Here is a 21,902-nt window from a genome sequence, read left to right on the forward strand (position 1 = left end):
GCAGAAAATAATTTAGTTCTCTGTTTCCTAATTTCTCATTAATGAGATAGGACTAGATGTGGCACCTCTGCAGAGACCTGTTTTACTGCTTCACTTCTTGCAATCATGATATTACTAATCACTTTTCATTAACTTACAGATATATCCACAGACTCTAATGGGAACTACCATCATCATCATCATCATCATCATCATCATCATCATCATCATCATCATTATTATCATCATCAGGTCTTGATTGTGCCTTGTTGATGATTTGTGAATGCATTTGTGTGGAAATAATGACATCACCTTTTTTAAGCAAGATATTTTCTCAGGAACAATAAGAAAATATTTGCAGTCTTTCAGTACATAAAAGTGGCTTACAAGAAAGATGAAGAAATATTTTTAAGCAAGTCCTGTAGTGGCAGGACAGGAGGAAATGACTGAAAAGTGGGAGAGGGTGGATTTACACTGTATATAAGGAAGATATTTTTACAATGAGGGTGAGGCACTGGAACAGGTTGCCCAGGGAAGTCATGGATGCCCCAAATCTGAAAGTGTTCAAGGCCAGGATGGATGGGGCTTTCACCAGTCTGGTCTAGTGCAAAGAGTCCCTGCCCATGGCAGGAGATTTGGAGCTAGATGATCTTTAATGGTCCTTTTCAACTCAAACAATTTTAAATATCTTAAGAATCTGCTGCATTTATTAAACTGCTTAGACAAATGAATGTCAGAGGATTCTGCATTTCAGTGTATTAGAGGTAGAGGAAAGATTTTAACAAAAATCTTAACAAAATTTTAGCTATTAGATGCCACTCAAATATGATTTTTCTTATCACTAGGAGTGACATTAAAACAGAGCTCTCACAGTGGGTGATGGAAATTTACATAAAGGAATTGATGTGTGAAAAGAAGGAAACCATTCTAATGTAAAATCAAACCAGAACAACAAACAAACAAACAAGAAAAAAACAAAGCAAAAAACAGATGGAAAAAACACTATATGGATTGGCCTCAAACTCCTTAAGTTCTTTTTTCTTGCAGCCCCTCTGGATTACTTCTAAATGATAGTAATCCCTTTTTCTGTTGAAAGAAGGGGAATCCTTAGAACAACATGTAGTACTAGGTTTTATATTTATCCTTTCAGATTTTGGAGTGGCCTCATCTGACAGAAAAGACTGGTAAAGATTTCTGTGTTTTAAACATAGAAATATTTAAGTATCGCTCTAGGAAAATGCTGATTTTTCTTTCTTTTTTTTCAGATGAAACTTCCTTACTTTTCTATGAAATAATGAAATTTCTGTCTGGCAGTGTGACAATAACCATTTCATCTATGTAGGTCATGATGGAAGTACCCAAAAACTGCAGAAAATTGAATGCCTGAAAATCTACTGGAGAAAATACCAACAAATCTCTGGCAACAAGTAAAAGAAAAATTGACATAGCTAATGTAATTTTGCTCTGTCTTTGGTTGATCCTAGTAAATTTTTACTGTCTTTTGTATAGCTGCTGACATAACTTGTTTCTTCTTCCAATTAAAAGAGGTCGTGATAGTTGTTCTAACACCCTCAGCTTTAAAGGCTGGGTGATTGCAAAGAGTTTCAGTATCAAACTTAAGATCAAATTAATTTGTATGCTGGTAACCATTTCATATTGTATTTCTAAAAAAATGTGTATAAGCAGAATGCTTGAGAGAGTAAGTGCAGATTAATGGGTTTATCCATCCTTGAGGTATTTCTTCAAAGACAATTTCTTGTCTTTGAACAGAAATTACAGCAACATTTTCTTTGCTATTTTCTTGTTAGTCAAAGTCAGCAATGCAGTATTTTTGAATATGTAAGCTGTCCTTAAACAATAGTGCACCACATTCTGTAGGAAGTGTGTAGAATGTTATGTTACTCTACAATATTATAACTGTGAACTTTTTAGTAGTAAACATTCCCAGTGGTGTTAATGTGTGAAACTTTTTTTCTTTTTTCTTCAGTCTTTCAATCTGAAGGTTGAAGTCAGCCTCCAGAGTGATTCATGGATTTACTATTTTGGGTTCTTTCCCTTATCTGAAAGGAATTTTTATGAGTGTCACCTGTTCTGCCTGTACTCTCTTTGCAGGTGTATGTTTACTTTTATAACACAATCAGTTAAATCTTGTAAGGTGAACTGAAATCTTTTAAGATCTCAAAAGATCTTAACCAAAGTAAATTAAAAAGTCCAGAATAAGGGTGACAATGACAACCTTGAATCAATAAGCATCAAACCTGAACTGAGCTAGCTAAGGCATAAAACCTTTCTACCTTCAGGAATCTTGTTCCTTGCCTCACAGCCGGGTAAGGAGCTCTTAACAGCTTATCTCCTGTACAAACATAAGGAGATTTAGATTCTCAGAAACAGAGGTCCCCAAGACCTGCTGGCTGAGCTCAGGACTGCCGACAGTAGTTTGTCCTGAGAGGAGCCTCAAATGCCACTTGCATCTTCTACAATTTGGCATCTATGGGCACCTATTCCCAGGCACTATTGAGTGTGGCATTACCACAGAACTACACTAGAACTACACAATAGAGGATGCTGGGGAAATTCTCCAGTCCAATCCCAAAGTATCTTTCTCTGTGTCAGATAACTAAGTATTCAGGGAAAAGATACATGGTTTCAAGATAGTGACAAGATAAAGGTTTTTGAAATGGGAAATTGAAGACCTGCTCTTTTCCTGGTGTGCCATTCTAGATCCTGTCAGCCAGCACATTTGGGGAACATGGATTTGATTTTCTTGTCTATCTGAAAAGTTTTAAATCCATGCTTTCCAAATGTGTTCTTGTTAAAGTATGCTGAGGACGAAAGCAAGTGAATTCTCTCTTATTTTTGCTGATATTTGAATAGATGTCTGCTGATATTTGAATAGACTTGAACATTTGGGTGAGTATTTTCATGACACATTTTAGTAACTAAGGCACTCCCTTAAAATCAAGGTCCACCTGACTTTCAGTCCCTGCTTCCAAAACCTATTTTCATTTCTCTTATTCAATTACTGCTTAATATTAGCAGTTCTGTTTTATCTCCAAAATGACTTAAGAAAAATGCAAATATTTTTAAAGGAACTTATGTGGAACAAGCAGTGCAAGAGTTAAAAAAATCACTAAGTGCTCTTTGCAAAAGTGATTTAATGAGAATAAGCACAAGGTTACCAAGATGGCTATCTGGATTTATGTGATTACCTGTCCCTTTAACAGCCTGTATTCAAAACCAACACTCTCAGATCCTCCACAATCAATACCCCTGGAGATGTCTAAAAAGTGTAATCACTTACATTTTTTAATTCCTATAAACCAAATTTTATTTTGAACTGTGTTTCTTATTAATAACACTGAGAGTTACTTGGCACAAACTTCATACTTACTTTCCATTGGCATTTCTGTGTGACATGATCTCCAGCCCAACTTTCTTGCTGATAGACCTTTCCAAAACATGCTAGGTATACTTGGCAATACAACCCCAGGCATTTCTGAATATGCTGAGTCTCTTAGGAGGGTTCTTACTGCTCTGGCAAGAAGGGCTTTCTCAAACAGATTTTTGATGACATTCTAGTAAGTACAGGACACTGGAAGAAGAAGGATTTGAGTCCCCTCCTTTTATGTAGGAAAGATGTCACTCTAGGATTGAGAGCAGTCACTGGCAGAAGGACCCCTGGCCTCCAGCCTCTCAGGAGAAAGCCCAAATACCTAAGTTAGAGGTTTGCTTTCCCTCTGGGTGACCCTTTCACTACAGGCTGGGACCAAATATTTGTGTTGTCAACAGATGAATGACATTTTTTCTCTTTCGTTTTTCAATTAAAAGAGGAGGAGATGGAACAAAGGAGAGACATAAAACCTGAAAAATTCTGAAAATGTCATCTCAATAAGTTGGGTCATGCTTTTCATTCTGGCTTTTATGAAAAATTGTCCTGCATCCAACCTGTGTAGCTGACTATCTTGGCTGGGTGGGATAGGATTAGGCTTACTGGATTATTAAAAAAAAACACCAAAAAACAGATACTTTACAAGTAAATTTTGGAATGGCTAAAAATATATCCTGTCAACATCAGAAAATTAAAATATGCTTGAATTTTTCTCATTAAAATTGTGTTTGACTTGAAATTTAATCTAAGTATATTAAAATATCAGAGAAAAGCTAAGTGAAACAAACATATCTGATCGGAACTAAAACAAAAAAAGTAGGCATTAGTTCAAATGTAGGCCCTTTCACAACTCTGTTTTAATTTCTTATATGCTTTTTGTAGCATAAACAGCAGAGGTGCACTGAATGTGTACAACATGGACTAATTACTAAAACACTTTCTGTAAAATAAATTGCTGTGAGACTGCCCTGGATGTCCCTGGCAGTCCAGGGAGGAGGTTGAAGGCACTTCTATGCCCCAGCATCTCAGTTTTCCACCAGAAGTACTCCAACAAGGTCATTTGCATCAGGGGAAATTCAACTTTCAAGGAACATCAGGGGACACATTACGATATTGTGACCTGATAAAGAAAAACAGGATTTGTCCTTCCCACCATGCAGCTCAGCTGACACCCTCTAGAGGACAAACTCAATGAACTTGAAAATTGAGTTAGTTTGTTTCTCAGGAATTAATGTGAGCTGTTGGCTTCCATCCAAATTCCATTTCGCTGTTCGTGTATTTTTAATTTTTATCTTTGTTTTTTATAACAGACCACAAATCAAAATAAGGGGTATTTATCTTCACGTTCTTTAATTTTCATATTTAATATTAGTCTATATAGGTCCCAATAAAGTAGAGAATTTTTAAAAGGTATTTGAAATTAAATCATTAAATACCTCCTTCCTTTTTCCATCCCCACCATTGTTTAAACTTCCTTAAAAGAAATTTAGTAAATCAAAATCACCGTGTTAAACACTATGGTTCTATTGATCAGGAAAGCTGGCAATCCTAACCAATATTTAATCTTCTTAATGCAAGTGACGGGATTTTATTTGAATATTGCCGGCTTCTTCAAAAAGAACAATTGCCATTGTGCAAGTCCTGTCTGAGTGAGGGGGGGCTACCCTACTCATTTGAATAACAGTGAGAATATCCAAATTTTTTCTTTGTTCCCTTAGCTATTGTGCATGTCTTGCAGAGTGTTTTGCTATTTGTTGGATGTTTGGAAACAGCACAATTAAAACCAGTTTAAAATATAAACTCATTAAAAATGTCTTTCTCCTTTAACAGTACCTGACTGGATGGGCTTCAGAGAAAAGATATTCCTGTTGGAATCTAAGCTATTATCATCTGCATGAGAAACAATGGCTAGGACAAAGAAGTTCAGCCAAAATGTTGGTCCTTGTTTCATGTACAGTGTAGTCTGTCTTTGCTGGACAGAGCAACTGAGAGTTGCAAAACTTCCTTCTGCATAAAAGCAGAGGGACGTGTGTGTCCAGGTCTAGAGGCTGCAAAGACAGGAGGAGCAGGTGATCCATCTCCAGGTGTCCACTGCTGCGAGGTTACACCCTGTTGGTCTCACACTCAAGTCATACCCATCTTCTCTTGTACATTTTTAATGGTGGGTTTTTTCAACACTTTGCTAAAAATTTAGTAGGCATGAATTTACAAGAGGTGACCAGAAGGATTAGTGCTGAGAGCTTGCAAGGGCCATCCTCCAAACCCCACTAGTTCTGGTCTTTCTCAAAGTCTAGGTGGAAGTAACCACTTTGTCATGGCAACAGGTGACTGTGGGGCACACAGAGATACTGACAGCATCTCTTTGTCTCCCACAAGAACCTCTAAAGCCTCTTAGAATTAGAGACCTATGGTTCTCACAGTAGCTTTGGGATTGTTCTGTCCTGTTTTCCATCTTTGCACAGACCATTAGAGGCAGCTTTTGAGAGATGATGGTACTTCACCAAATTCCCCTGACCCTTATGCTTGAATCTACCTGCCAGGAATACTCCTATGCTGGCAACTGTGAAAGTCTGGTGTTGTGTCCATGATATGTTGCTATGTTTGAAAAAGGGAACACTTTGTACTATACAATTATTTCTATTGCATCCAAGTGCCGAAGAAAAAGGATATCTGCAAACGGTTCAAGTAAATTCTGCAATACTAGATTAGGCTGAGGTATATTAATAAAATTATTTCATACTTCTCATCACTAGTAGTAATTGTGAGATACAGGTCTTGAAAATAAACAAAAATAATAAACCCTCTTTCCTTTGAAAATAACACTGTGACATAAAATCTGTGAAGTTGACTTGAAAGCACACCTCTCTTTATGGTGTTTTTATAAATAACATGAAATTATGCATCAATTATATGTGATGTTTATTTTGTCAACTTCCACTTTCCACAGTGATCAAGTAAGGATTTTCTATTTGTAGATAAAATCCTCTTCTATAGAAATTAATATGTTTTTAGAGACTGGCCAGAGTAATGTTCCTTTTCTGCTTCTAATCATAAACCAAAACAAATTTGAAGTTTAAAATTATCAGTACTGTGTTTCCATTGAGTCCTTATTATAATACTTAGTGTTAAGCCCTTAAAAGCTACTTTTTATACTAATATTTCTTGTGACTTGCTTAAGGAAATGGCTAGCTTCAGTCTTATGCTTTGGTTACATCTAAGTATACACAAGTCTTATATACAGAAATATATGCAAGGTAAAGGAAACACTACAGTATATGGAACCAGGCTTTAGGTTGCATTATGTGGCTGGAAAGGAGCAAGTACATGAATATTTGCAGGTGAATGTCTCATATTTCAGGGCCAGTATCTGACTACAGTTAATACACTTATAAGTCAAGAGGAAAACCTTTGGAATAGCTGGAATTTTTGCGAGTCGGTGCAGAAGCAGAGTAAACTGGTATCAACATCTGCCCATAAATAAATGTGGTCAGATATGTTAAAGAAAAGACAGACAGCTTTTTACTATCTGCACTGACCTAGCAGTGAGAATGCCACATGGAAAGAAAGAAGGCAGATGAAAGAAACACAAACTGTTATATTAAAATAAAGAGCCTAAATGTTAACTTAACTAGGGATTAACATTTGCACTTGCAAGTATTTTGTCTATTGCATTTGCATTTACAAGAAGCATCTTGGTTATAAATGGATATTTTACTACAAAGAGACTATTGAGAAAACAAGCAAAATATAGTAATTTGAATAATTTATACAGTATGCATTATGCTTATCAAAAAGAATGCATAACAGACAACCCATTTCTAATTTTCTTTGCCAGTAAATAAACCTTGGTTGAAATTTTCTGTGTAAACCTAGATTTTGTACAACCACAGACAATATATGCTATGACTGAACCCATTCTTTTGGGAGTGTTTTGGCATACTGCCAAAAGAAGCACAATCTGAAGAAGCTATTAAAAGAAAACAGGAAATAAACCAATGTCACAAACAGAGATCAGATCAGAGATCAGATCTGTGTGCCTCTCATGAATTGGCTTATTCGCATAAGTCACGTTTCTGTCCTAAGGAGGTTCACTTTGATGTTTAATATTGGGGTTTATGAAAGCTGAGAGTCCGGCTTCTGCTTCTTTTTTCCCTGCCCTGAGCTCCCTTCTGGCACAGCATCTGATTCCTTCTGAATCTAAGGAGAACAGTGGTGGTGAGAACAGCCACTTCCCATTCCTCCCACAGCACAGGAGCTGCTGTTCGTGTGCTGTGTCCTCAGTCAGACAGGGAGGAAAGCAAAAACTAGGACTAATGTTATTGATTCCCACTGTTCTGTGTTTATCACATTAATCAGCAGCAGACTTGGCCTGGTTTGTAAATATGGAACCTGATCCACAGCCCACTAAAGTCCCTTGGAAATGTACCTCAGACCCACGAATATTAACTTATCCAAATAATTTTTATACCAGGATTTTAAAACCTATAAGGGTTTGAGAGACAAGCGGTCTTTTAGTAGTTTGGGGTTGGGATTTTTGAACCAGAGTCTGATATAAAGCACACTGTGACACGGGGATCTTTTGTATTTTAACATTTTTAGACCAGCCTCTCAAAACATGGTCACAGGAGTGTCATTACTACCATATTATACAATTACTTCTTTGCACACGGCACTCAGCTGGAAGGAATTCAAAACAAGCCCAAATTTATACCAAAATATTTGCCACGTGTTTCAGATAAGGTATCAGAAACTTTGACCACAACATAAGAGATTTAATGTCCAGCACTTCCTTTTAAACTCATTTATCTTTCTCCCTCCCTCTCCACTCTCACACCGCCACACCTTCGCATTTTATGTGACAGCACTGCTTTAGTACCTTCAATAAAAAAGCCTTTTCCAGTGAGGCAAATACAAGCACCTTATGAGGTGTGACCAGCTTTCGAGTGCAGCCTTTGTCCTTTGCTGCTCTTTACAGATGACACAGGAGCCCTTGCTGGCGCTGCAGCTCGATTGACTCCAAGCTGGGAGTGAGGGAGCAAAGCAGGCACATGGCATTTGCTCTCTTTTTGATCCCTTGCTTCGTGGTCAGCACCGATGTCGCTTTCTCCTGCCAGAATGCTGATGACTTTGTGGGTGCCAGTTCTCCAGGGGACATCATTATTGGAGGCTTGTTTGCAGTTCACAGTGAAATGCTGCATCCAGAAGAAGATCCCATCAAGCCAGTAATTCAGAATTGTGCTGGGTGAGTAATACTGGAAATGCAACATACAGCAAAGAAGAGAGCGCTGACACTGGATGTGTAACTCTTATGTTAAGGTCAACAAATTCTGGTTCTTTTGCTTTGCTTAGACTTAAAAAATTATTTGGACATCACATAAATTTCATATAAATTAAGGCATGATGACAAAATATGGCCAAGTTGCAATACAAAATATGGCAGTTTACTGAGGAAGGGAATGAGCATTTGACCTTATTTCAATCTTCAAAGATAATAAAATAGCCTTGGATGTTTGTGTTATCATCTGATTTCCACATATATATCCCATATAGCTAATTTATTGTAGGTCTGAAGGACGCAGCTGGGCATTTATTCATTATTTGTTATGAAGCTGAACCTACATGGTCTGGACAGAGGAAGACTGTTCTATTTTCCCCAAGCCCATAGTAAAGTCTGCCTCCCATCTCTTGGGCAGCTCAGTTATAATCTATGATAGTATCTTGATGGTGACACTGTAATTGTTTTTTAAATTACCATCATTATTACACTTGGAACTATAATTGTGTCTTTATGTTACAGAATAGCCTACATATAAACACCTTGTCATGCATGCTTTCTTTACATCAGAATATTTTTTCTGTTGGTGCCAAATCCTACTGTGCTTGAAATGTCAATTTTTCTGGAATGCATAAAAAGGAAACCTGGTGAAGAATTTTATTTTAAGTACATAATAAACATTTCCTAAGACCAGGAATTCCAAGCATCTGTTTTAAAAAATTGAAATATAGGTGCCAATCGACAAATTTTATTTGAGTTTTACAACTTAATCTCACATCTGAATCTAATAATCAGCTAGGCATGCAGGTAGATATTAATCTGGATTTATGTCAAAATGTTGATTAAGGTGATAATTTTGTCTGTCTTCCATTATTTTTCTATGGAGACATAAATTATCTCAAGTCCCTCTGAAATTTAATTTAGATCACAAGATTTGTAATCTTTCAAGAAGCTTGCCTGAGAGAAGTGTTGGTTGTATTGTAGACATTTTGTGCTGGCTCAGTTTCGGTTAATTGCCTATTATAACATTCACTGGAGATGAGGGGAAATATCTGGGCCAACTTCATCAGGTCTGAAGAGTATTTTAGAAACACCAATGCAACCGCTAGAAACCTTGACCTCTGAAATATTTTCTTCTATTCTGAAACATTCAGTACTTAATTTTCTTTGCTTCATGCTTTTGGGGAAAATAAATACATTTTTTAAAAACTTAGTGGGCAGGTATAGTAAACTAGAATATCTTCACTGACTTTGACAGATGCTTCCTGAAGATATTACTTGCAAATTTTCATGTATCATGAACATTAAATTTTTAGTACCTTCTTCTTTTCCAGAAAACCACTTTTATTCAAGTATATTTTCAGTTTTCTGTTTATTTTACTTAGTCTCCTGTTAAATGAGAAAAAGAGGTTTTTAATCTTTTGTGCACTAAACCCAAGCAAATCACATAAAACTTACTACCCATCAGTTCTTTTCAGCAGTTGTAAAATTCTAGGGGATATGCTAAAAACAGACTTTGCTTCACCCTTGCTTCCAACAAAGTTTTTCTAAAAAATACCGCCTATGTTTCTCTGACAGATTTGAAATTCAGGTTTTTCTTCAGACACTTGCAATGATACACGCCATTGAAACCATCAACAACTCAACGCTGTTATCTGGAGTTACCCTGGGCTATGAGATCTACGACACATGTGCAGAAGTTACAAAAGCCATGGCGTCTGCTCTGAGATTTCTGTCTAAATTCAATTCTTCTGAGGATGCTGTGGAGTTCAAGTGTAACTACTCAGACTACATCCCAAGGGTCAAGGCAGTCATTGGAGCCAGCTACTCAGAGGTGTCGATGGCAGTGTCAAGGCTCTTGGCTTTGCAGTTAATCCCACAGGTAGGTTTGAGACAACTATTTTATTGTGGACAGAGGTTCAGATTTACCATGCTAAGAATTAAGGCTCTGATCACAGGAATTGCAAAAGCCACATATTTACTACAGGGCAGGATTTGGTTTATCCCAAGGACATCAGGATGGGTGGGCTTCAGCTTCAAGTGGAGGCCTTGGTTCAATTAGCCAAGCAAAGACAGTAAGGGATATTTTCTATACTCAAGGGACATTTATCCAAGTGTTTTTTTCAGGGTCATGCTGGGTTCTTGTCAGCCTGGCAGTGCCTTTGGTCAGTCCTGGTTACTCCAATGTACCTTGGACAACACTCAGGACTTTGTTCAGGCAGCAAAGTTACAGCTGCCATGTACACTTTGCCTGATTATGACAATACTCAATCTCAAGCTAAAAAAAAAAAAAAAAAGAGAGACCAGATCAGATCTGATCTGACCAGAAATTGAGGGATTCTCTCCAACCCAAAAGAAATTAAATGTTAAAATCAGTTAAAACTATGGACAGGGAAGTGAGGAAGATTGCTCTAAACCAAAGATTTTCTCCTAGTACTCTTCAAGCAATTGTAGAAGTGAAAGAATACAACAGTTTAGATCCACACTAGTCCTTCCCAAAACATCCTTTTCTATTTCTGACTTCTCTAGGACTAGTACAGTCCCACATTTGTGCTTAGGACATGCTAACCTTCCTACTTTCACCTTTGTAAAAGAATTGGGATCCAGGCCAGGACTAAGAAGGAAGAAACAGACCCACTTCCACACCATCCTTGCACTTTAGTTTTGGTAATAGATATAAATTAACCAAATAAGTGGAAAAGACATAAAATCTGAACTAAAGATAACTTCTAACTGAATCTTCTCCTCTGCAATGGTAGGAAGTAATTCTGACCTCCAACGCCACCACAGGAACTGTAGTGAGTATGAAAACTAAAGTGCCACACTTGAACATAATCAAAAGGCAAGTGACTAAAAAAATATGCAGTAGAGCATAGATAGAAAATGGGATCCAACAGATTTTTCTTATCAATAGCATCTGCAGTGTTCTGACACAGTAAGATTTTGGTATCCCCTCCAGATGGGTGACTCTTCTTTTGGAAAGTTTAAATTTATTTTTTAAGAACTGTCAAGAAATATAGGGGGAAAAATGTTCCAACAAAAAAATAAGGAAGGATTAAAACTGGAGAGATTTAAATAGTAATGTTCTTTTTATGTTTTTCCAACTACATTCACAAGAAAAAAATAATAAATCTTTTGTATGAAAAAATAATAAGGTTTTGTATTATTGGTTACTGTTTGTATTTGTCTGTGAGGTTCTTCTGACTGATTTAATGATCCTTTTGAGATATAATAATTGAATACTGGTGAGAAAATATATCCCTCTGTGTGTGTGTGTGTTTTATGTGTGTGTGTGTGTGTGTGTGAACCATACTAAAGCACTCAGTAATAGGAAAATATTACAAAACATAAGCAATTTGAATAGAGACTCAAAAAATAGCCAGTATTTTAAATATTGTTTTAAAGAGCATATTGATGGTATCTGAACAGAGTAAACCAAAATCTTTATACCATCATTACTGTCATATCCATTTTGATTTGCTCTCAGCCTTCACTGAATTATGTGGAGGAGAAAAAGTGTAACTGGTGCTGGGCACAAGTCTGCATCCAAAGGCAGGGAGAGAGAACCTGCCCCTTTAGCTGCAGTTTGTGGATGCCCATTGACAGGAGGAGGGAGCTTGGGTCAGGTGGGAAGAAAGAGCAATCATAGCAGCTTTGGATCTCTTGGCATCCTTTGGAGGAGAACACATCCATGACTGAATTGTTCACTCTTCCTAGGTCAGTCCTGCATCATCAGCTGAAATCCTCAGTGACAAAATCAGGTTTCCTTCTTTCTTCAGGACTATCCCCAGTGATTTTCACCAGACAAGGGCAATGACTCGCTTGATCTGTGAATCTGGGTGGAACTGGATTGGAGTAATAGCCACTGACGATGACAATGGGCGGTTCGCTCTGGAGAGCTTTGGGGTCCAGGCCATGGCAAACAACGTTTGCATAGCTTTTAAGGAGATGCTGCCAGCCTATCTCTCTGACAGCACCTTTCACACCAAAGTTGATCAAGCAATTGAGAAGATTGTCAAGGAAAAAAGAGTAAATGTTATTGTTGTCTTTATGAGACAGTTTCATGTGCTCAAACTATTCAAGAAGGCAATTGAAATGAATGTTAATAAAATCTGGATTGCAAGTGATAACTGGTCCGCTGCAGTCAAGATCAGTACAATTCCCAATATCAGACAGCTGGGAACAGTTGTGGGATTTGGATTTAAAAATGGAGACATCTCCTCATTCCAAGAGTTTTTGAGAAACCTTCATAAAAAGCCTACAGAAAACAACAAGTTTTTACATGAGTACATTATGCTTTTGTCAGTCTGCGCACACCTGGAATATCATGATTTTCAAACGTGCATTGCAAACCAGTCCCAGGATGATCTATTGGAAAACGATGGGAGTAAACCTCAGCTCTGGAGAGATGATTTTTTGAATGCTAATGTTGAACCAGGATTTATCCATAGTACTATGCTTGCAGTCTATGCTATAGCTCACGCCATTAAAGGGCAATGCAAAGACAGAGACTGCAAGGATCCATCTGCCTTCACTCCCTGGGAGGTATGATGCTAATTCTTACAGGTCTCAGTCTCTCTGCCTAACTTTCATTGCACTTTTGCCACCAAATTCGTGGAGATAAAAGCTTGGTCCTTTTACTAAATTACTTCTTATCAGCTGTTTGACTATTAGTGGTTGGTGCCATTGCTGCAAACCACTGTGATACATATTGTAAGTGCTCTTGAGAGATGGGGATACTGCAGGAGAGGAGCATTCACTGAAGAGTTTCAATTTTCCTCTCCCTCTTTCTCTCACCACTGTATCTGTTTTGTCTTAATTCAAGTATTATCCTCCATAATGAGTCTCTACTTGAAACTGAAAATGCAATACATTGTACCTCTGTCTGATCTTGACTTATATATAAAGACATAATGTTTAAGATGGGTGAGGTACTTGTTATCACACTACTGGGTGGGAAAAGAGGAAAAATCAGACAAGTAAACCTGACCTGACCTTTTACCCAAGAACCTGCTCAGGACTACTCACTTTTACACACTTTTACTCAGAAGATTAAACAAATATTCACTTAAAAGTCAAACAACCTCTGAAACACTCTGATTTGCTTTGACCTCTTATCCTAGGTCAGGGCAGGTCAAACCAAGATATGGGATTTGAAATAAAAACCAACCAACCCATAACCCAGTAACAATCAGACTAATTACATGAATTAGTAAACACTAATGGGACAAATTCAGGACTGTTTAGTAGGAATGCAGTTTTTATGGAGCTGCATTTACATAATAAATGGACTAAATGCCAAGACATCCAAATGAACTCCTTTTATGTTGTTAAGCACTCATAAAGAGAACTGAGAGATAATTATTTCCCCCATGATGTTTTCATAACATGTTTCTTCGACATGAAAATTCAACCCTCTAGGAAGGGTACATATATATGTACAGAAAACTCTTAGGACCCAAATAATCCATATCCATATACAGGGAAACAATAGAGTGATTGTTGTTACAGACTTTGCAAAAAATACCAAAAATCAGTTGCTCCAAGTTTGTTAAATATTAGCCCCTTCTGTCTGAGGCTCAAGATGTATTCAAAAAGCTCTGGTGTTCTCATATTTTTAGACAAAATGAAAAAGTGGAGAACAGAAAAATTAAATTACTATGAATGAAAATGAAATGAAATGCAATGAAAATGCAATGAAAAAACCCTATTCAGTTTCCACACAACTATGCAGCAACCAAATAAAATGCACCAATCAAATTGGTTAGAAACACACCAGCTCTTCATAAACTATATAAATGCCAAAAAAATTACATTATACACGGCAAGTTGGCCTATTATATACACTAGATGCATATGTGTTACTAGAGGTGTTAGGTAAATTTGACAAAGCCTATTGAGGTAGCATATGTGGCAGTTTGTTAAATGCTGTGAATATCACAAATGGACCCATGTAACAGCATGATTTTCACATGCAGTTGAACTCAGCCTTTCATCAAACATTGAATTTTTTTCTTGTCAGTTAATTGCTGTTGCCAAAAAAATCATTAGGCCTGCAAAATAATAAAGCTTTTTCTTCAATTAAGAGCCATGGTTGCTAATGAGAGTATTTCTGTATCTCCCCATGAACTGGGAGTGAGAATATATAATGTGTCTTAACCTGTCCTTTTCTGGATTCACACAGACCTGTTTCATTTTATTGTGATGAGGGAGGCAGAAGTTTTCCCCTCTTGTACAGAATGGATTGCAGTATGGAGCTGGGCAGTTGCCTTGACGAAGCATATATATTGTTCATTGATTATTAACAGTTCTGAGTCTCACCTTGCCATACAAAATTTCAGTCTGAGTCACAGCTGGGAACAGTGCTGGATACTCCCAGATATGTTGGGAGCATTTACTCCGGAAGCAAATGTTGCCCAGATTGACTCTGCTGACAGTAAAGTAACAACAGGAGCACTGCTCACCACTGGTCTTTACAAGGAGGGGTGTGCCAAAAGACTCTTAGTTTTTGCAAGCAAAAATATTTGCTCTGAATATCACACCAAAATTTTCAAAACTGGAAAAAAATACTATGATTATGATTTTATGAAATTATTATTCTTTTTAATGATAGATTTTTAAGGCCAACATGATTGTCTGTATAATGTAATTCTTTAAACAAAATTAATTTGAATTTTAATATTTCTCTTTGTCCTAAAAGCATTTATTTTTAACATGATACTATCATACATATGTTGAACTACTCAGTTTATCACACTGACATGATACAGGTGTATGTTATCATTCCTTACACTTATGTGCAGCTCCTAGAAGAAGTTAAAAGAGTTGTAGTCATTGATGATGATAAGGAAGTCAAATTTGACTCCAGTGGGGATATGAGCACCAATTATGATGTCCTTCTTTGGAAAGAAATTGATGGCCACATGGAAATCACCACTATGGCAGAATACGATGCAGAGAAAGGTGGCTTTATCTTTGAGGATGAAGAGAAAAAAAAAGATTTTCTGGCTTTAAAGGTAACTTTTAATTTGGTGACATAATGTGTGAAATTTATTTTAAGACTGTTTTTTTCTCCCTGCAGCACTTGCTACTGGAACATGTGCCAGCTAGAAATCTCTTGTGTGATTTAATGTTCTCTTAGAGCAAAGAATCCTTTCTGAGTTTATTCAACCCCTTTCATGCACCCTGAGATGCATGTTAGCCTATGAGCAGGCACAGCAATACAAAATTTATTTATTTCTCCAGAATTCCTCTAGAAGGTTATGTCTGTCCTAAGGATGCTATTCCAGAATCTTACAAAGGGATTTTAAAATAAAAAATGATGATGCATAAAAAAGCCTCACTTACGTACCACATCTTTGGGGTTTTTTTACATGAATATTCAGATGTGTTGGCTTCATTGTTTAAAAAAAAAAAAAAGTTTTGTTGTTTATTTGCCCCTGTCAGAGCTGGGGTCAGCAACTTGAGTAGGTGGGGCCACCTGGAGCTCCAGCACTGGTGCAGACAGGACTAGTGTGTGGCCCCGGCCAGTTCCAGCTGGACAATCTGTCCTCTGTGCATGGGTGGATGTCTGAGTTCACGGCACAGCTCCGTGCTGTGAGGCATTCCCCACTAATGGGACAGGGAGAGGCTGCTTACTAGGTGGGCTGAATTCTGGTCTCCACATGTGAACTTAGCTGAGTAGAGAAGGAAACCTCAAACCTTGTCCCTCTTTGTGGTGCAAGGAAATGTCTCCACCTCCTTGTGAACAGTCTTGGAAGGAGAGGAGATTGCAGAGTTCCTCAGGACAGATCATTTAACAAAAAATTGTCTTCAAAAGGAGGATCTGAAGTGAAACCTCAAGAGAAGGCCCTGATCACACACCCAGGAGTGGAGCTTCATGGCTCAGGGACAAGCTGGCAAGGGTCAGGAGTGTCAGAGCTGCAGTACAGTACAGAGCACCCTCCAAAGCATCTCCTTCAGGCCCAGGTGTCCCTCTTTAGCAGCTGAGCAGAGTATCAGGATCTCATTTGTGAAGCAGTTCACTCAAATTCCCCTTCAGATGCTTCTGTGCATTCTTTGAAGATGATCCTCTGTAGTCTAAATGCAAGTTCAAAGCTGAATGAGAGACTTTGATCTAGATTTCAAATGTTCACACAAATCCAGGAATTAGCATTCAGGCCCAAAAATAAAATTATCAGGTAAAATAATGCCCCATTCTATTACTCATTGACTGTGTGGAGAAAATACAAGAAATATGGACCCTACAATGTCTGTTTTTCAACATCATTTTTAGATTTCCTTAAAATACGTATCATAACAAAAAAATACAAATTGCAAAAATCCTGGAGGTTTGTATTAATGCTCCCTTGTAATTAGCTGTACCTAAGATGATGATCTCTTTTTTTTTCCCCCTCTGCACACTGCAGAAGGTCCAGTCAACGTGCTCCCAGCCCTGCAGTCCTGGCCAGGTGAAAAAGGTTACAGAAAGTCCACACACTTGCTGCTATGAGTGTGTTTACTGCCCAGAAAACCATTACAGCAACCAAACAGGTAAAAAATTTGTATCCAAATAAAGGTTTACTTAGATATCAATGCAATTGTTTTGCTTGGATATAATGTGCCTTGAGAACCTTGGGTTAAATTTTGGAATGGGATTTAAATATTTGCTTATGATCATGATCAATTTCCTGTAAAACTTCGAATAAACGCTTTTTAAAAGGCCAAGTTTAAAGCAATTAGGTTGGCTAGCTGACTAGCATTACCCTTTGCTAGGATGGAAATTCTGGCTGATTTATCGGTGAGATTTACTCTGATTAAATAGAGCCTTTCCTCCCTGTCTTTCCTTAGTACATTCAGCCCAGCCAGAAGCAATTTCTTGGCTTGGAGGGTGGTGAGGCACTGGTTGTCCAGAGAAGTTGCTGTGGTTGTCCCATTCTTAGATGTTTTCAAGGCCAGGTTGGACAGAGCTCTGAGCAACCTGGTGTAGTGAAAGGTGACCCTGCCCCTGGTGCAGGAATTAGAACTAGATGGTCTTTGAGAGTCCCTTCCAACCCAAAAGACTGAAAGCTATGAATCTATGGAGTTCAAGGGTTATATATGTTGCTTAGCAGCACATTTTGTGTCTTACCACAGAGAACTGTGTTATTTGATATAACTGTACAGCAGTATATTCTAGTGTCAAATCTAATGTATATTTTACCACTGGTTTGAGCAAAATCCTTTAAAGGGGAAAACTAAGTATGGAGAAGAGAGATGGAATTAAGCAAATTAAGGTAGCATGGACTTTTAATGTCCTGAGAGCAGAAGAAAAGTAAATTTTATCTTCTTATTCAATTAATTGTGAAATTTCTCCATATCAGAAAATAGGAATTGCAAAGCAAAAGTACCTTTCAAATAATTATTGAAAGCAATGTGTGTTCTTGCTGTTGTATTTTAAAAGCTATCTGTAAAGAGAATATTAGGGTGTTTTCTTGTTAAAGTAGACAAATAAAAGAAAAGTAAGTCAAATTTTTGCAAGAGAATTGATTCCTCTAGAGTCATTGTTCAGGTTTCAATTGAAGTTTCTCTGATCAGATTTCACTAGTCAGTGCTAAGCAAGACACTTTTAGAAACCTGGTGGTTTTCCCTCCTTGCCCCTGGCTGCAAAGGCTTGGGGCTCCCCAGCTGTCAGGGAGCTCCAGGCATTTGTCCTTAGCTCGTTGTGCCACTGCCACCACAGCCACCGCAGCCCTGCAGCTCCTCCCCCTGGACAGCGACAGCCCGAGTCAGCATCAGTCAGACCCATCTTTTCCCTTTGCCATCCTTTCCCACCTTGCTCCTGTATCTCAAGTCCCTACAATCCGCTTTGCAGTTTATTGACTTTGAGGTTCTAAGATACCTTCCCTTTTTGCTGCTTCCAGATATGGATTACTGCTACCGATGTAACAACAAAACCTACTGGGCTCCCATCAACAGCAGCACGTGCTACAGGAAGACAATCTATTTCCTTGCCTGGACTGACTGGTTTGCCATCTTCCTCCTCCTCCTCTCTGCTTTTGGGGTTGTGCTGGTCTTGTCCATTTGTGTAATATTTACCAAAAACTTGGACACACCAGTAGTAAAGGCGTCTGGTGGTCTGACTGTCTGCTATATTATTCTCTTCAGCCACTTCTTAATTTTTTTGAGCACTGTCTTCTTCATAGATATACCCACAGAATTCAAATGTAAAACTAGGCAAGCACTCTTTGGCATAAGTTTTACACTCTGCATTTCATGTATTTTAATAAAGTCACTAAAAATTTTACTAGCTTTCAGCTTTGATCCCAAGCTTCAAAATTTCCTGAAATGCATGTATAAACCTATTCCCACTGTGGTCACATGCACTGGAATTCAAGTTATCATTTGCACCTTCTGGCTAATATTTAGGACACCTTTTGTAAATCAAAATTTCTCAATCCCAAGAGCAATAATTCTGGAATGCAATGAAGGGTCTATTGTAGCTTTTGGGATTATGTTGGGCTACATTGCTGCCCTAGCATTTATTTGCTTCATATTTGCCTTTAAAGGCAGGAAGTTGCCAGAGAATTACAACGAAGCTAAATTCATCACTTTTGGCATGCTAATTTACTTTATAGCATGGATTGTGTTTATCCCTGTCTACGCAACTACATTTGGCAAATACTTGCCAGCAGTGGAAATCATCGTTGTTTTAATATCCAATTATGGAATCCTCTGCTGCACTTTTCTACCAAAATGCTATATTATCATTTACAAGCAAGAAACAAACACAAAATCTGCCTTTCTCAAAATGGTTTACACTTACTCCTCTAAGAGTGCAGGCAGCGTTGCTGTTAGTCAGGTTTCTTTAGATTCAAAATCTTCCAGCTTCCGAGCCACTATCACTGACTCCTGTAAAACTGAGAATGACTCTGTGAATGGAAACTGCCATTTCCAAGTGCCTGGGCAGTCACTAATAAAAGGAAAAGTTCTTCCTAAAAATGCTGGAAGGACTGTGGTCAGGAAAAGAGTCTCCAGCATATGACTGCCCCGTGTTGAAGTACCAGAAGTTTAAAAGCCATTTTAGGGAGCCATTTGTCTTTCAGATCTCTTTCCTTTTGCTATCTCCAAGGAGGTCAGACCACATGAAACACCTTTTCCTGTACTTAGGCAGTTATCCATTACCAGATCTGAAAGGCTTTCCTGACTCACAGAGTCCATCCCTTGCTCATGCAAACTTGCTGATGTGCAGTCCCCTTCAGCAGCTCCCTTCCTTCCCCATCCAGCCCACATAATAGACCTGTGGGAACCTATTCTGCAACCTCCCTTCCTCAAGTGAGGCAGAAGCATCACAAAATTATTTCTCGCAGTCATGTAAGTGGGACCACATGAGTTTCCCCACTTCTTTTGCCTCTTTGATGCTCAATTGTTTAAGGAGCTCTTCTTCTCATCTTGGCCCCATTTTACAGATCAAAGAGAACCTTGTCCCAGCCTTTGTTTGCCAAGATAAACAAGTCCAGGCCTTTAGTCGCCACTTTTAAGATAGGCTTTCCATTCTTCTGAACTTCCAAAAGTAACTCTTTTCATCTGATATAAATGATTTTTTTTCCCTCCCCAAAATTGCACAACTTATTCCAGATCAGTGCTGTAGTAACATTTAAATTTTCTTGTGTTTACCAGCATGGTGATGAACTAGAGACAGAGCTATAAAGAAATTAGAGAATTCTTCTGGAACTCTATAGTTATGCATATGTTCATCTGCCTTTTTTCCCCATACTCAGAAGAGACACACTGATTCACCTCATGCACCTCCTCTGATGCACAAGGAGAGCGAGCCTCGGGTGTCCTTTTATTTGAGAGTGTAAAGTCAATGTGCAATGTCAAAACTTAAAACCACTAATTGATTCCTCTCATTAGCATAAATAAATAATGTAATGACCAGTATCAGCATGAGAGCATCCTGGCAAAATTTAAGGGGGTTGATATATATTTTTTAAAATGTGATTTTCAATAAGAACATGACAATGCACCATTAGGATACACAGAAATAGCACAAGGATGACCTGGCGTGATCTGCACTGAATGAGTGTCTGCTCTGCAGCTCCATGAGCACAGCTGTGCTGTGCCTTCTGTATGAGAGGCAAAGGGCACATTCAGAGAAGGAAGAATTTTTCTGTCAAGATAATGGTCAGAGCTTTTTCAGACAGAGCTTAAACAGCAGAACTACATTGTCAATACAGGAACAGGAAAATACTTTTCCATATTCATAAAGCCCAGAACATAGAAACTTTGCTATGTAAGTTCTGTGCCATGTTACTGTAAAATAATACTAAAATCCTTGATATTGTGCATCTATTAAGGTATTTTAAATTCATTTGAAAGGCAAGAGTGCAATTCACATATGGATTTATGTAAATATATATGTTCTGTTGCTGATTGTAGGAATGAAGGTTTATGTGTATATATTTGTATGTTGAATGCTATTTATACTTCAGTTGTTGCAAATACTTTTCTGTGTATGAGGTTATAGATGATAAGGTTAAAGTTCCTACAATGTGACAGCCAATGCAGCAAGAATTCTTGCCCTGAAAGAGAGAAGCAAAGCTTACATTGCGCAACTGTCAGCAATCAGCTGGTTAGAAAAGTTAATTTGGCTGTAATATTGTACATGTATTTATTGTTTTCAAAAGTGTTGAGTGCAGCATGCCTTGAAGCTATATGAAAGGGAATGATTAAAGCCATATTGATGTTTAAAATTGAGTTTGCTTACTTAATTTCTTTACCTCATCCCATGAGCTTCTGTTTGGCCTTGAACAGCAATACATGCACCTGTAAGGTTGTTTCCACTATAGACCTCAGCCTGCTTAGAAACACCCTTTAGACTGAAAGCTGTATGTGGCAGGGGATTCATCCTGCAGGACAATGAGGAGAATGTCTGAATGAGCAGGGCCTGGTGACAGCAGTGTGAAGGTCTCTGCTGAGGTATCTCTGAGGAAAGACATCACATATGGCAGAATTTCAAAGGAGCCCTACATGCTCCATCTAATTCTCCAGCTACTCAGGTCATCTGTGCAAACCACAGTCCATGGTGGAGCAGAGAGGATGCAACAGATTTGGGAGCTTGACTTGACAGCAAAAAAGAGACCTTATACCAAGATGTGTTACATGGTTTTAAATGCCTTGTCTGTGAGAAGCAAGTGATCATATGTAGGTAAAACGTAAAGGGATTGTGCTACCCTACACAGAGGATATAAAAAAGCTTAAAATAGGAATTTATTATGCTAAAGTAGCATTTGTGCATAT

At 38.0% G+C, this 21,902-nt stretch overlaps 1 protein-coding gene across 2 annotated transcripts; it reads left to right on the forward strand.

The window, feature by feature from the left end:
• The first annotated feature begins 8,212 nt into the window (after positions 1-8,212).
• GPRC6A (G protein-coupled receptor class C group 6 member A) lies at positions 8,213-21,324 on the forward strand. 2 transcript variants are annotated; one of them, XM_039731563.1, is made up of 6 exons: positions 8,213-8,609; positions 10,221-10,524; positions 12,360-13,187; positions 15,446-15,658; positions 17,051-17,174; positions 18,524-21,324. In XM_039731563.1, the coding sequence occupies exons 1-6, from the start codon at positions 8,416-8,418 to the stop codon at positions 19,642-19,644; spliced, it is 2,784 nt and encodes a 927-aa protein (XP_039587497.1). In that variant the 5' UTR covers positions 8,213-8,415; the 3' UTR covers positions 19,645-21,324. The 2 variants fall into 2 exon arrangements, with proteins under 2 accessions (XP_039587497.1, XP_039587498.1); XM_039731564.1 differs by lacking the exon at positions 15,446-15,658.
• The last annotated feature ends 578 nt before the right edge of the window (positions 21,325-21,902 follow it).

This window comes from Passer montanus, unplaced genomic scaffold, assembly GCF_014805655.1.
Source record: "Passer montanus isolate IOZ18808 unplaced genomic scaffold, ASM1480565v1 scaffold79, whole genome shotgun sequence".
Classification (NCBI taxonomy): domain Eukaryota; kingdom Metazoa; phylum Chordata; class Aves; order Passeriformes; family Passeridae; genus Passer; species Passer montanus.

What these genes read in the sequence shown, in the direction of transcription:
- GPRC6A (XM_039731563.1), top strand. Translation starts at nt 8,416, where the DNA reads ATGGCATTTGCTCTCTTTTTGATCCCTTGCTTCGTGGTCAGCACCGAT. An exon ending in CTTTGCAGTTAATCCCACAG is followed by an intron (nt 10,525 to 12,359) that starts GTAGGTTTGAGA and finishes CACTCTTCCTAG; the next exon opens with GTCAGTCCTGCATCATCAGC. An exon ending in CCATTACAGCAACCAAACAG is followed by an intron (nt 17,175 to 18,523) that starts GTAAAAAATTTG and finishes TGCTGCTTCCAG; the next exon opens with ATATGGATTACTGCTACCGA.